The sequence below is a fragment of the Bidens hawaiensis genome, unplaced genomic scaffold, assembly GCF_021521415.1.
Source record: "Bidens hawaiensis isolate Kalapana, Puna unplaced genomic scaffold, B.hawaiensis_p1.1 tig00063761_1, whole genome shotgun sequence".
Classification (NCBI taxonomy): domain Eukaryota; kingdom Viridiplantae; phylum Streptophyta; class Magnoliopsida; order Asterales; family Asteraceae; genus Bidens; species Bidens hawaiensis.
The window spans coordinates 19,902-33,565 of record NW_027501406.1 but is presented as its reverse complement, the minus strand read 5'-3'; the positions used below and the strand labels follow the sequence as shown (position 1 = coordinate 33,565).

Below are 13,664 nucleotides of genomic sequence, written 5' to 3'. Positions count from 1 at the left end.
TGATTCACCAAGTCTTAAACCTAAGAATATGACACATAAGTAAGATTTGAATTCGCAATGCCAAATAAAATAAACCCTTAGCTAAACCTAAGATAAAACTCATTGACACTCCATCAAAGAGATGGCATAACAATAATTAAAAGAAGTAAAATTGGTTTTTATTGGTCCCAACTATCGTCTTTTGGTCACTGCCGGTCCAAACTAACGAATTGGCTGCTGACGGTCCCAACTTTTAACGTATATGTTTATAACGGTCCGGGACTAACAGAATTTTAACGTCGTTAGTTTCAGGTCGCCGGAAAAACGTTTTTGGCTGGAAAACACACATTTTTCCCAAAAACTCAACAATTTTGTCCCAGACATCATGGTAACTTTGTATCGTACCTTTAGGAATCTTTTTCTTGTAAAAGCCCAAATTATTGAGATCGCCGGAACCCTAGAACCATCGTCGGAATCTGTTGCTGGTGCTTAAGTGATGGTGGTTGGTTGGCGGTGAGTCAATTGGTGGTGGTGGCAGTGTTCAGGTGGTGTTTTCCGGCAAAAAAATTGACTTTCCCGGCCAAAAACGTTTTCCCGACGACCTGAAACTAACGGCGTTAGGATTCTGTTAGTTGCAGACCGTTAGTAACAAATACATTAAAAGTTGGGACAATCAGTGACCAATTCGTTAGTCGGTACCAGCAATAACCAAAATGCAATAGTTGAGACCAATAAAAACCGTTTTCCTTAAAAGAAATGCACCATGGCCCGCCAATTTGAGCCGTTAATTAACCACTAATTTGTTATAGCATCAACGGTCGTTTTATTCCCACCACTTTATCTTCTTCCACATTGACAAAACCAAACCCCTATATATACCAAAAACCAGCATTCTGATCCAAACTCTACTCCCTAATCATGGATCAAAACTCTCCGCATACACCTCCGGTTCAGACAAATTCCCCAACTCCAGCCGCTGTTTCGGCTAAGATCACTACTCCTGATCGTCTTACCGTCCCCAAAGCGTTCAAATTTTCGGAGATGTAGGTTATTCTTTGTGGTTAATAATTAGACTTCTAATTCTTTTGGGTTATAAAATTTGAGTTTTGCTTGTGTTTTTTAGTAGGTATAAAAGCCCAACCGATCAGATGATGTCTCCGGTCTCCAAACGACTTCTTGCTAGAACTAAATCTTTCAAGTCATCCTCTCTCTTGCCATCAACATATACTAGAAATCAACAACACAAGGTAAAAACTTCATGATTGATTCATCATGTTGTCATGATTGTTTCGGTTAATATGAGGTTGTGTGACATGACTTGCAGATTCAAGCTTCCAAGTTACAAGATTTGGGTGTTGTTCAAACTTGATTAATTTTGATGGGGCTGAAAAGGGTTTATATAAAAGTTGAAATCTTGAACCATTTTTAAAAAAAATTATATATAAGTTTATAAATCTTGATCGAATTCTTTTTCTGTTCAGATGGGGTTGTTGCAATCTTGATCGATATATTTCAGTCATTGTATTCCTTTGAATCTTGAATATATGATATAAAGATTTCATTCCAAACTAACTTCATACCGCTTAATTGAGCCAATACTCTCATCGAGTTCCAGTTCCCAAACCGACTTTACAAGAAATGAATGAAACAATATCAACAGTGGATTCAAATCTTGCTGTTAAAACATATGTATCTGTGTCCATGTTTGATCTGCTTCTCCTTGCTAAAAAAAGCATAACTCACTTGGCTTTATTGCAACATTTTATATTAAAAAAGTTGTAAAAATCTTGCTTTCGTTGCATGCATGTGTCCCCTTTTCACAGTGGTAAATTGGGGTGACTCAAACATTGAGTTGTGAAACTATGAAGTTGCTAACTCTCATTTACATTGATGCGAAAATACTTCAATCTGAAAGCGCTTGCTCGATTCAGAAAGATTGTGCGGAGAATTCCCTAAATAATTATACCAGTCCAGCTGACACCATTATGGACTTATAAGTTTGTTATTAAACAGATACTCATCAAACTAATCGATGACTAAATTTGATGTCATAAACGGTTAACAATGTTGAAAGGCTCTTTAATTAATCCACTAGCACGAAATCATGTGAGCCAAACAACGTACTAATCTGGAACTATAACGAATGTGACCCAAACAACTAATCTGGAACTATAACGTGTTCATTTCCTTGATTTAACGAGTTCATTACCCTAGCTATTTTTGCATCTTAACTCTTTTATCATAGATTTACAATTAAGTACGGAGATTAAAAAGAACAAAGGGTAAACGTGTATTAGGTCCATTTCGTTATTCGAATCCATACCATGTGCAATTAGGTTATCTGAATTTTTTTAAGCCAATCAAGGCTGATATGAGCCATGTGAAAAGAGCTAAAAAGTTGAAAACATTATAGCTCCCGGCGAGGATCGAACTCGCGACCTTTACTACCACTATGCTACGGAAGCAGATGTTATATTTCTTAACATAGTTGCCCATGTAGTATACCAGTTTGCTCAATGTTAAGTAACTGAGGTTTTACTCGATCCAGTTAAATTCGAATTGAAGTGTGTTTGGTGTCTCATTTCGCTGTTGAATCACGGATACCCTAACGCATACGTACAATTGGTAAGTTCACGTATTGCTTATACTGTACGCCTAATATCTTCATTTGTATATAACAATTACGATAACCTGAATAATTTGTCGGTGACTGATGTATGAAGTGATTAAATGAGCTGTTTAGTAATTCTGCTTTTTAATAGTTAGTTAGTTAGTTATTTCAGTAGATTAGTTTCATACATTTTAACATGTTCAAATATAGTGATATGAATTTGATACAAAGAAAAATTTCAAGAGGATGAAAATTTAATTTGCAGTAGCCATGATATGTCTGATGATATAACCTGCAGTTTCTATGCAAGTTTAGCTAGAGGACTGAGAGTAGTAACATGTATGATATAGTCTTAAACATTTGGACTAGGGCTGTTCACGAGCTGAGCCGAATCAAGCGAGGGCTTGCTCGTGCTCGGCTCATTTACAAGCCAAGCCAAAATCGGACGAGCTTTTTTCAATCGAGAATCGTCTGAGTTTCAACTTTCAAGCATCGAGCAATTTGGATAGGTCATTTGTTTGTGGAACCACGGTTTTGAATTTTTAGAACTTAGACAATTAGGTAGTGACTAGACTAGTAGTTTTATAGTATATAGAAAATTAGATAGTGATATTATATTAGAAAATAATTCTAGCCGAACGAGCGAGCGAGCGTACCTTTGCTTGTGTTTGGCTCGTTTACAAACCGAGTCAAAGTCGAACGAGCATTTTTAGATCGAGCGTCGAGCAATTTAGACAGACCTAGCTTGGACTGCTTCAAGGTTTTGTAGGTGCTTCTGATAGACTGATACTGATAATTGTTTGGCAAAATCTGGTTATGAGTTCTAGACAGTTATTTTTCTTTGAGATTACCATTCTGTACTTTTCTTGCCTATTTACTTGGTAGCTATATCTATTTGATGGTCGAAATGATTGCGTATGTTCATAAAAGTAATTCATTGCTTTAAGCAGATGTTACGGTTTATAACAGTGCACTTCTAATATTAAATATTACTTGCATTGAATTTGTATTAATAAGTTTCAAACACCTTTCGCCAATAATGTCACAATATACATTCAACTAATGCTTTGAAGCAAATAAAATATACATAAATGTAGTTAGTATGTATTATAATTATATGACTTCAAATACGCTTTCGCTTGCAGATACACGCTTTCACTAATCTAAACTTATGCTTTTAAAGCAAGCAAATATTTTAACTTCTACATGGTAAATAATCGTCTACAATGCGGCCTCACTGACCAATCCTGTAGACTCGTTACTTGAAAGTTCACCACCTCACTAATCAAATCTTTAAAAATCAAATGCTCTATATCCAACACTACACCCGGAACCTGATGACAATGATCATCCCAATCTTGTGACCTTTTATTCACATCTGCATTTATGATATTAGTAACTTCATCTTCTTCATCGTATATGCCTATTTCTGATTTATTCTGCAGACCGTCTATTCCCGAGCATAATTGTTTCAGTAACTTATCTTCATTCAGAATCCTTCCTTTATGTGGCCCCAAAGGCCCTAACATGGCTAATTCATGACTAACGACATCATTCACAGTATCAAATATCATCTTTCTTCTGATTTTTGATCTCATGAAACTTTTGTTGTATCCATCATCTGCAGGCTCTGTGTATGCTTTAGTTTTCTCTAAAACATGGAACAAACCAGGGTTGATCAAACTGACCGTTGGATGAAGCTGGACTATCAGGGTTGTACGGTCCAGATCTTTTAAGCATCCCGAGGCTAATATGATCTCTTCTACATATACGTGATCTCCAATTTCACTCTCACGTGAAGATTCTACTGCAGTGTTTGTGTTCAATAGTTCAATCTGATGAACTAAGTTCTTTATGTTTTCTAGTTTCATTGTATTGAACCCAGAATACTGATCTTGTGCTTCTTCAAAGTTTACATTCTCAACATCTGAAATGAAATAAAGATGAAAAGATTAATAATCGGTATTGGAAATAAGGTATGTTGATAACTAGGTTAATAATTTAATACGTGTACCGTTAAAAGCATTAAATTTCTTCTTTACTGGTGATGGTGTGTCTTCTGTGTAGAATGCATCAAGAACAGAGACCGGGCTGGGTTGTTCCATGGTATGCTTGGCATGGTCAACTGTTGACTTTTCTTCAGTCAACCTTTCTGTGATATTACTCTGTTGAAGATAGGTAATATTAACTCAAATGACTGCACTTAGTGTGTGTGTGTGTGCGCGTGTAAATTTGTGTCAGTTAAAACAGATTTATGTACATCACTTACCCTGTGGTTATCCACGGGCCGAAACGGGCTGTTGACCTCTTCGGCCCACTCAGCGCTCATGACTTCTGAATCATTTGATTGGAAGGAAATTGCATCACTTTGTTGACTTAAATTTCTTGTTTCACTACTGTCTTGCAGTGGATCCATGGATTGTGGCTTCAGCCTTCTGTTTGTTGAGCCCAGTGTCGTTTGTTGCATCCCGGATTGCTTCTTGGGCCTGGTCCAGTCAGATGATGGCCCATGGATACTGTTCTTTGATCTCTGCAGTCTTGGGCTCACAGGTCCAGAATGTTCTGGAAGTTTTGAAGGTGACAGTGGTCTACTCATTATCTTCCTTTCTCTTAGAGTCGGATCTTTCAACCGATTCCTACCAACTGATTCTTTTCTTGCATCTGCGTGTTTGACCTTTCGTTGACTTATGGTGGGGGAAACTGGTTGGTCAACCGTTCGACTTTCTGGTTCTTTGTTCTCTAACCTTTTTTTCGCCTTCTGCATTGCTTCTAGAATCTGCTTAAGGGCTCTGAGATCCTTCCCAGCTGTTTTATACTCGTCTTCGGTCAACCTTTTCTCAATCTCATCATAAATTGTCCGAGACGCCCGTTCTCGTGATGGGCTTTCCTTAATCTTGAATGTTGGCTTCTGTGGGCCCCGCCCACCGCCTTTCTGCTTCCATGGAGCCATTTCCAGGGGTATTCTTGTAATTACATGACTGACTTTGACTCCCCTTTGTGGTGTTTGAACCTTTGGAGAAACAGAAGTGCAGTCAGGCTTTAACTTATCCTCTTTTCTTGATGTTCTTGAATTCAAGACCGGTTCTTTATCCAAGCACGTGCTTGTTTTCAAGGTTTTACTTTCATCAGTGGTGGTTGTTAATGCTTCCAACCCCATCAATCTTGCCACAACACTTGATGGTCGCTTGTTACTTATTGGATCATTGGCAGAATTACTGATATACCCTTGCCTGCTGTCCAATGATAACCTTGGAAGCTCTTTGATCTTCATAATGGGTTTTGACTGATACCGCGATTCTCGTCCGTCACATGAAAACCGTGCTTTTTCCTTCAATTCCTTCAGGTTTCGATCGGCTCTGTCACATTGAAGGGATTTTTGAGGCGGGAATGGCCTCGGGGAGTCAATATGCTTCATTGCGGTCCCCACTCGTTCATCTTTGGCTACAGGTTTGATTGATACCACACGGGGTTCTCTAGTCATTGAATCTTTGACTACATCTCTGATATCGGGTGACTGTATAGTCAAACTTAGTTTTCTTCTGTGTAAAAATGGAGATGAAGAGGATTCAGAGATGACACTTTGGCAAGAAGATGATACTTCTGTTTGAACCCTTTTGCTATAATCTAATGATGACATGACGGTAGACGAGCTAGAAGACGAAAACGAGTTTCTTGGTAGTTCAATGGAGACTCTTTCCTTCTCTTTTGTGACCATCTTTGGGGATTCTTCCTGGAAATGAAAAAATCAGGTATGTGTTAGTATTTCTGCTAGTGTTATGCTAAAATGTAAAACGAAGATAAAGATATGACAAATGGCTATTTTGCAAGAAATTACAAGTTTGGTGTATGCCTTAACATTCTTGACCTCATTTTCACCATTGTCACTTTGAGCTACATAGAGAATGCAAATGGTTAAGACATTGAAACAAGAAGTAATATATAATGATTATATGCACATATGGTAATTGGTGCACACATGAAGAACATACAGTTTTTATGACATTCTAAAATCTTATAAGCTATGCTAGTCAGATGCACTAGTGAACCTATTGTTTTTTTGTGCACTTTGTAATTCTATATGATAATCATGAAACATGTTGCTATCTTATAAATATCTTGCACTATCTTGACCATTAATGGGTACCCCAAATTGATCTTTCTCTTACTTTCTATTTGTACTATTTAAGATTGCTCTTTATGTCTTTATTGTGTTTCGATACAACAATAAGTTGTTTTGGACTGCTAAATTAAACTGCTTATTTGATTTGCATATAAAAATAAGCTGTTACCAATAAAACACCCCCAAATAATTTGAACTAAAATAGCCATACCTGGAGGTAGTTTCTTCTGGCTATGGCCATGGCGTCGTAGACCAAGAAGGTACCGCCGGTCAAAGATCTGGAAAATCCCATTCATGCATCCTAACTGCTTCTGCAGCCCTTGTTTATCGTCTTTTAAAGTCTGCACAGCCTCCTTATTAGACATTTGCACCACCACAGATTCTTGATTTCTTCTATTTAATCAATCAAAACTTAAATATCTTATAAAAAGATTATTTGGTTGAATTCATAAGATGATTTCTTTTGTTGGGTGCAAACTAAATTATCCAAAATTTGTTGCTTTTTTGGTTCTTGAAGGGAACACTGCTAGAGTTGCAGAAGGGATTTTGATGGAATATATGGAGGCATTGTTATATTATATTGGTGGGAGTTGAATTGGGTGTCAAATTTTAAGAATGAGAGGGAAAATTGCTGTCACTATGTATATATATTTATATGTATATATGTGTATATTATATGTATATTGATTTAACAAATTCTAGAGAGATGAGTTAGTGGGTCAGATCTGCACTGGCCTTCCACTTATCCATGTGGACAGAATAATGTGGGTAGGGTCTGGAGTCTGGGTTCTTCATGTGGTGTTTGTCAGGTGATACAAGTTTTAGTAAAATGCATGTTCTAAACCTCTTTAGCAAACATATCTCTTTTGCAAAATGACCAAAGTACCCCCTCTTTCAACAAGCATGTCTCTCATTCTGTCATGTTTATGCTGGGTTGAATAGTAATTTAACATAAGTTTACTGTATTATGGGACTATGGGAGTCCCCTTCAAGTTATTAAATGGAAATGCGATACATGCATCTTTATTTAATTCTTTTTTAAATCAGCCATGCAAGAAAGTGAAGAAACACTTGTACTTTATGCAGTAAAGTCATAAAGGGTCTGAACTGAATGCTTATTAAATTCTCATATGACATTGAATGTCTAGTTTCACCTCATATAATGTTTCTTGCTTTATCTTTGCATGTTCCTTTTGTACCATTGCCAATTCATTTCTTTTTCAGGTTTTCTGCCATTGGTGCATTCATTGTTACAACACTTTAAAGTCATTTTCCATAGGTTGTACCTCATGCATTGTTAGTAGTAATCATGAATAGATGACATCTTTCATGGACCACCAATATCCTCGGAAATCAAGGAACCTCTAGTAGTGGTAAACCTGGACCAGTGATCATGGTCTGATCCCAGAAAGCCATCAAGTTAGTATAGGTACTAAGTTGTACTTTTGCTCCAATATATTTACTTTGGACCCTTTACACTTAACTAGAAATGCAATAGGTGCCAAATTCATGGGTGTGGTAGTACAAGTCATGATATGGATACATGCATGTATGATGTATGCATGTATGTATATGCTTCTTTTGTAGTTGAATAATGTACAAGTTAGTATTGTGTTTTTGGTCCAATTGACATTCTAATTCAATGGCATGGGGGTGTTATGTTTTAAGACTTGAGATCTTTTAAGGTCTTAAGTTGAAAACCTAACTTATGAGGGTTTTCCCACGGTGGTGAGTTTCCTTCTTGAAGGTGTTCTTGGGTGAGTCATTTGGAACGTCAAAATCAGTATCGATGGTTGGCATATCGTCTTAGGAAAACTCACTAACGCTATTAAGAAAAAAAATGTGTTTTGGTTTTTTATGAAATTATGATGAATATGGTTATGGAAGATGTGAAAAGGAGTGATAAGGGTGGCTTAAATGTGTATTATTGTTGGTGTAGGCACATGATGACACCTTCAATCTCCTAACATTTCTCCCCTACCCAATCACCATGTGCAATAACACGTTTTAAAGTGTTATGCTAGTCATATCATTGGTGGCCATGGATGTCGTATCAATTATTTTTAAATACTTACTACATGATCATTGAAAAAGAATCTTGTGATTCATGATTGATGCTAGCATTATTATACATGGTAAGATCGGTATATGCACGTGTAGTCCGATCACGGCAAGTGATCATTGTTTTCGAGGCTTCGTCAAGTAAAATCATTGATCGAAGAACCGTTGCGTATGGACATGTTTTTGACCCGTAATGATATTGATAAGATGTAATGGACGTAAAAGAAGACATTTTAGGCATGACTTTTTTTGAAGGGTTTTGCCTGGAAAATATTACAAATGAAATAAAATGATTAGTTGTTTGGAAGGATGTTGTGAATGGTTAAATAGTACATGGAAATGGAGAATCTTTATTATAAATCAAATTTGAAGATAAATTGTTAGTAGCTATTAGCTACAGTTGAAGAGATTGAATATTTAAATTTAATCTGAAAAAGAACTTGGAACTATATAAGATTTGTTTGTAGTAGAAATAAACGACTCTGAATATGTGATTTTAAGCTTTTAATGTTTCTCTGTCTAACGGATGATTTATGATTATTATTATTTTTTTAACGACTAATGAATAAAGCCTGACTATCCATCTCCACCATTTCTAGTTTGAGGGAAAACCCGACGCTTGAAGGCTGGCTACGGTAAAACTTAATTGGAATAGGATTTTAACTTGAGACCTTGCGGTCTCTGGTTCAAATCTTCATTTTTCTTTCAGTGTCGGTTGAGTTAAAGCTAATTGGCTACCGATGATTTCTTAAACACATATTTTACTCCTATTTTAATTTATTTTTAAAGTAACCAATATTAACCTAATATAATATCTGCATTTATTAAAACTAAACACCTAACATGTCTTCGTTTTAAACAAGGGACAAATACGGTAGTCATTATCATTAACTACAAACTAAACTAACCAAACCATCCATGTTCAAGCAAAGATAAAACTTTTTCTGTGACATAAAATATGCTCACATGCATCTATACAACGAGGGATGTTCGTATGTTCATGTGGGCATTTGAACATGTTATATAATGCATGGCACGTTTTAAATAAAAGTTACTTTTATAACATTGTGTGTATTGATACTTTGTTTTACACTTTTACTTTTATCTATAATAGAAAAACTAAAGGTTTAATTTTGAAAAATCTGGGTACTAGGAAATTATTTTTTTATTAGATAAAATATTGTATATTTGTATGTCTTTTGAAGGTAGATATGCAAATAATTTAAGTTGATAGCTTTTTGCATATGGCAATTATTCTATCTTAAAAGGGGGTCACAAGCCATGTTACAAGTTTTTGAAGAAGATTCGCTTTTAATCACATGATTCAACACCACAAAAGTTTCCGAGATCCACAATTGGGTGTGCAAACAAACATACTTGGTGTTGCTAATTATAAAATCCCCCCCACAAATAAGTTCTCACATGAATTGTGATTAAACTATATATATCAAACTAGCTTGAGACTCGTGTATCATACGGATAATTGATGAACAGTTAGTTCATTTAACAATTATTTATCTTTTATGCAACAAATTGATTATAAATTATATTTTGTTGTGCGGAATAATACAACAAATGATTGATGAACATTCATTAACTAATAAGTCGTCATTTAGAACATAGAAAACAAAAATAATTATAGTGTTTAACAGCTATAAGAAATGCAATAAAAGACATACATGAAATTGTTAATACAATAAAAAAAATATTGATTTTTATAAAGAGTGTACAATATAATAAAGAAATATGTTACAAGTAAGAAATATATTTATAGTTCAAATATGAAAGAAGTTAGAATTAAAATTCAAAACAATTAAATCTTTAAAGATACGAAATATTATCAAAATCAAAATTTATTTTTAATGTATAATATATGGTGAGAGTGGATGTGAGAGCCGCGCATCAACAAAAGAGGTGGTATCTTTGATATACATCAACGGTTGTCTTTTATTAAGAGTATAGATTATACGTCGTGAATATAGATAGCAATAAAACTTGAACTTGATGGTAACATACGAAAACCAATAATTCTGGAAAGGTATACAAGCGTGGATATAATTTTTCGTAGTATGTATGTGACATATAGAATAATCTACTAATTTGGTAATTTTTAGGTTTTACCTTTATAATTTTCTTGGGTAACAAAGTTATATAGTAATATAAATAATGAGTAATTTAAAAACAAAACTAACATATGTATTTTATACTCGATGAGTAATTAGCCGACAATATTGGGCCTGGTACAGGACATAGTATTATAACCGAGTATTCGAATAAAATTACCAATACCCGTCCAAACCTATCTCATTGCCCTATTTAGAAAATAGGGAATAAACAAGTTGAGCTGTTTGTGAGCTACCTATTATTGACTTACTAAAGATATAAATCAAATCAAGCATAAACGAGTTTAAGTTTTTATTAAATCTCATTTATTAAATGAGCTCGACCTCAAGCTCTACATATAAATTTTGACTAGATTTGCTAGCCTAAAACAAGTATTTACATTACAACTAAAGTCATGAAAAAAATTAAAAAAATATACGCTATATTATATATAAACATTTTAATATATATTAGATTATTATATAAAGAAATAAATTAAGCAAATAAAATGACAAAGTTAAAATACTACTCATGAGCATATCTTGAGATTTAGAAATATAGCTTTGAACCAACAAATTTTGAGTTCGAGCTTTTTAAGTCAAACAAACCAAGCTCGAGCCTAAGCTGCTCAACACATTTATACCCTTAATTTAGATATGTTTTGAATTTAGAATCTATGAATTTTCATAAATACGATCTAAATTAAAATCACGTGTGTTTTTATAAAATGGCTCACTGACAACTTGTTTAATTATCTTACTTCTACATCTATATGTTTTGTTCATTACCGAACTCAAGGATGGACCTAGTTAATAACTAGAGGTAGTCTTCGTTACCCCTCAACTTTCGTCAGTAGTGTATACTTATTTATTTTTTGGTCGCTTTTTGTATTTCGTTACTCCTGAAAAAATATAACTTTACCTCTAATTGTTTAAAGTCCAACCAAGTTAAAAACTAAAACAATTAAAGCCCAACCAAATTAAAGAAAAGCCCAAACCAAATAAAATAATTATTCATTGTTCCTCCGATCACCAGACCTCCATGCTGCAGCCAAACAGCTGACGGCTAGTGTTCCCTCGATCCCCCTTCCACGGTTCGATTTCTACTTGTTCAATTAAGATATTCTTCTACTTTTATCTAAAGTTGTAATTGTTAATTTGTTTATATAAATTATTTAATTTAGAATTGTTTATGGGCAATTGAACATTTGAACAATTGATTATGGTTTATTAGATATTCGGATAATGTAAATTGACAATTTAATTGATCGAGGATTGAGGGCGGATTTAGGGTTATGTGTAAATTAGAATTGGTTATGGGTTAATGTATAAATTTTGTTTCTTTTAAAATTAAGGAACTTGAAAGATGAAACGACAAAGTCATATTATAAATATTTTTAAACGAAAATTCCAAGAAATGATGATATTAGTCCAACACCAAATTAAAAAAATATATTTATTGTATGAAATACGATAAAAAAAATTGGTTATTGTATGAAATACGACAAAATAAATATTTTCGTTTACATTATATGAAACATGGTACAAAAAAATTAAAAACATCACCCTTGAGATTTGGGTCTAAATCCGTCACTGACCAGACTTGAAACCGTGTCCATTCATTTGATTATGATTTATATAAAAAAATCTTTAAACTATAATAAAGAAAATCTTGAGAGGACATGTATGGACGATTAACAAGTTCCTAAGCACCGAGTTATGATTTTATCACTCTCGAAATTTGAACGAAAGAGTGGAAGAACAAAACATGTAAACATTTATTTAACATACTTGTATGGTTTCTTTAACATTATCACGAACAAAAGTATTAATTTGCAATAAAACTTTATAATAAAGAATATATAAATGTTTAGAATATCCATGATGATATCATGGGGTGAGCAAAACATGATGGAGATTCCATCGATCGAAGTTTTGTATTTTAGCGTGCGGGTGGGCATGAAAATCCTTTCAGATGCGTATGCTCTGATCAACCGATCATGATCAGCATCCACCGTTCCGTACTCTGCTCTTCACTAAAGAAAATATAGAGAAACTTTACACTTTTATACACTTTTGCTTTAATACAGTTCAGCTAGTTTATTTTATTATTAAAAGGATGATTTTGTAAGTTTTAAACGAACGTGAAGTGAAGTGAAGTGTTCGTTTAGGTTTAAACGAATGAACATGAACATGCTCGTTCTCTAAATGAGCGAAAGTGATCAAAAAAATTTGTTTGATTATGTGTTCGTGTTCAGTTAAAGTTAAATGAATGAACATGAACTTACGTCTGTTCGTGTTTGTGTACAGGCCTATGATGATATTAGAATGTAAACAACTATGATTTGTATTCTACCAAACTTTTTAATCGCCAAAGGAAACTCAGTATTGTAAAAATTATTTGGATATTATTTCTAATTTTAAGATGATCTCTTTGAGATATATGAAATTAGTGGTCAGGTGTTTAAGTTATTTTTTTTTTCCTTTTCATGGGTATTTTTAAATTAACATGTATAGATGCACTTACGTGCATACAGGTGTTAAAGAATTTTATATTAAAAAAACAGAAAGTATGTTGATGTTTTTTTGGTGTTTGCTCTTTATGAATTGTTAGAAAACTTTTAGAAAACTTTAGGGTACATATATTATCTAGAAAAACTTACATGTTTTGGGTTTAAACATATGTTTGAGGCCCCATATGCAAGGGTCAAATCTTTTAGACTTAACTACGTTTAATATACGTTTAATATGCCGTAATTAATATGCTTGATTTCTTCCTCTCTAGTTGCAA

The 13,664-nt window shown here is 34.1% G+C and overlaps 1 protein-coding gene across 1 annotated transcript; it reads right to left on the bottom strand.

The window, feature by feature from the left end:
* Window positions 1-3,213: 3,213 nt before the first annotated feature.
* LOC143604037 (protein LONGIFOLIA 1-like) lies at window positions 3,214-7,970 on the bottom strand. The gene is made up of 5 exons (XM_077080639.1): window positions 6,922-7,970; window positions 6,441-6,481; window positions 4,860-6,320; window positions 4,605-4,755; window positions 3,214-4,517 (listed from the first exon to the last, which is right to left on the bottom strand). The coding sequence occupies exons 1-5, from the start codon at window positions 7,073-7,075 to the stop codon at window positions 3,793-3,795; spliced, it is 2,532 nt and encodes an 843-aa protein (XP_076936754.1). The 5' UTR covers window positions 7,076-7,970; the 3' UTR covers window positions 3,214-3,792.
* Window positions 7,971-13,664: the final 5,694 nt, after the last annotated feature.

Coding starts and splice junctions, on each gene's coding strand:
- LOC143604037 (XM_077080639.1), bottom strand. CDS start 7,075: ATGTCTAATAAGGAGGCTGTGCAGACTTTAAAAGACGATAAACAAGGG. Junction 4,756..4,859: donor GGCCCGTGGATAACCACAGG/GTAAGTGATGTA, acceptor TATCTTCAACAG/AGTAATATCACAGAAAGGTT. Junction 4,518..4,604: donor GAAATTTAATGCTTTTAACG/GTACACGTATTA, acceptor ATTTCATTTCAG/ATGTTGAGAATGTAAACTTT.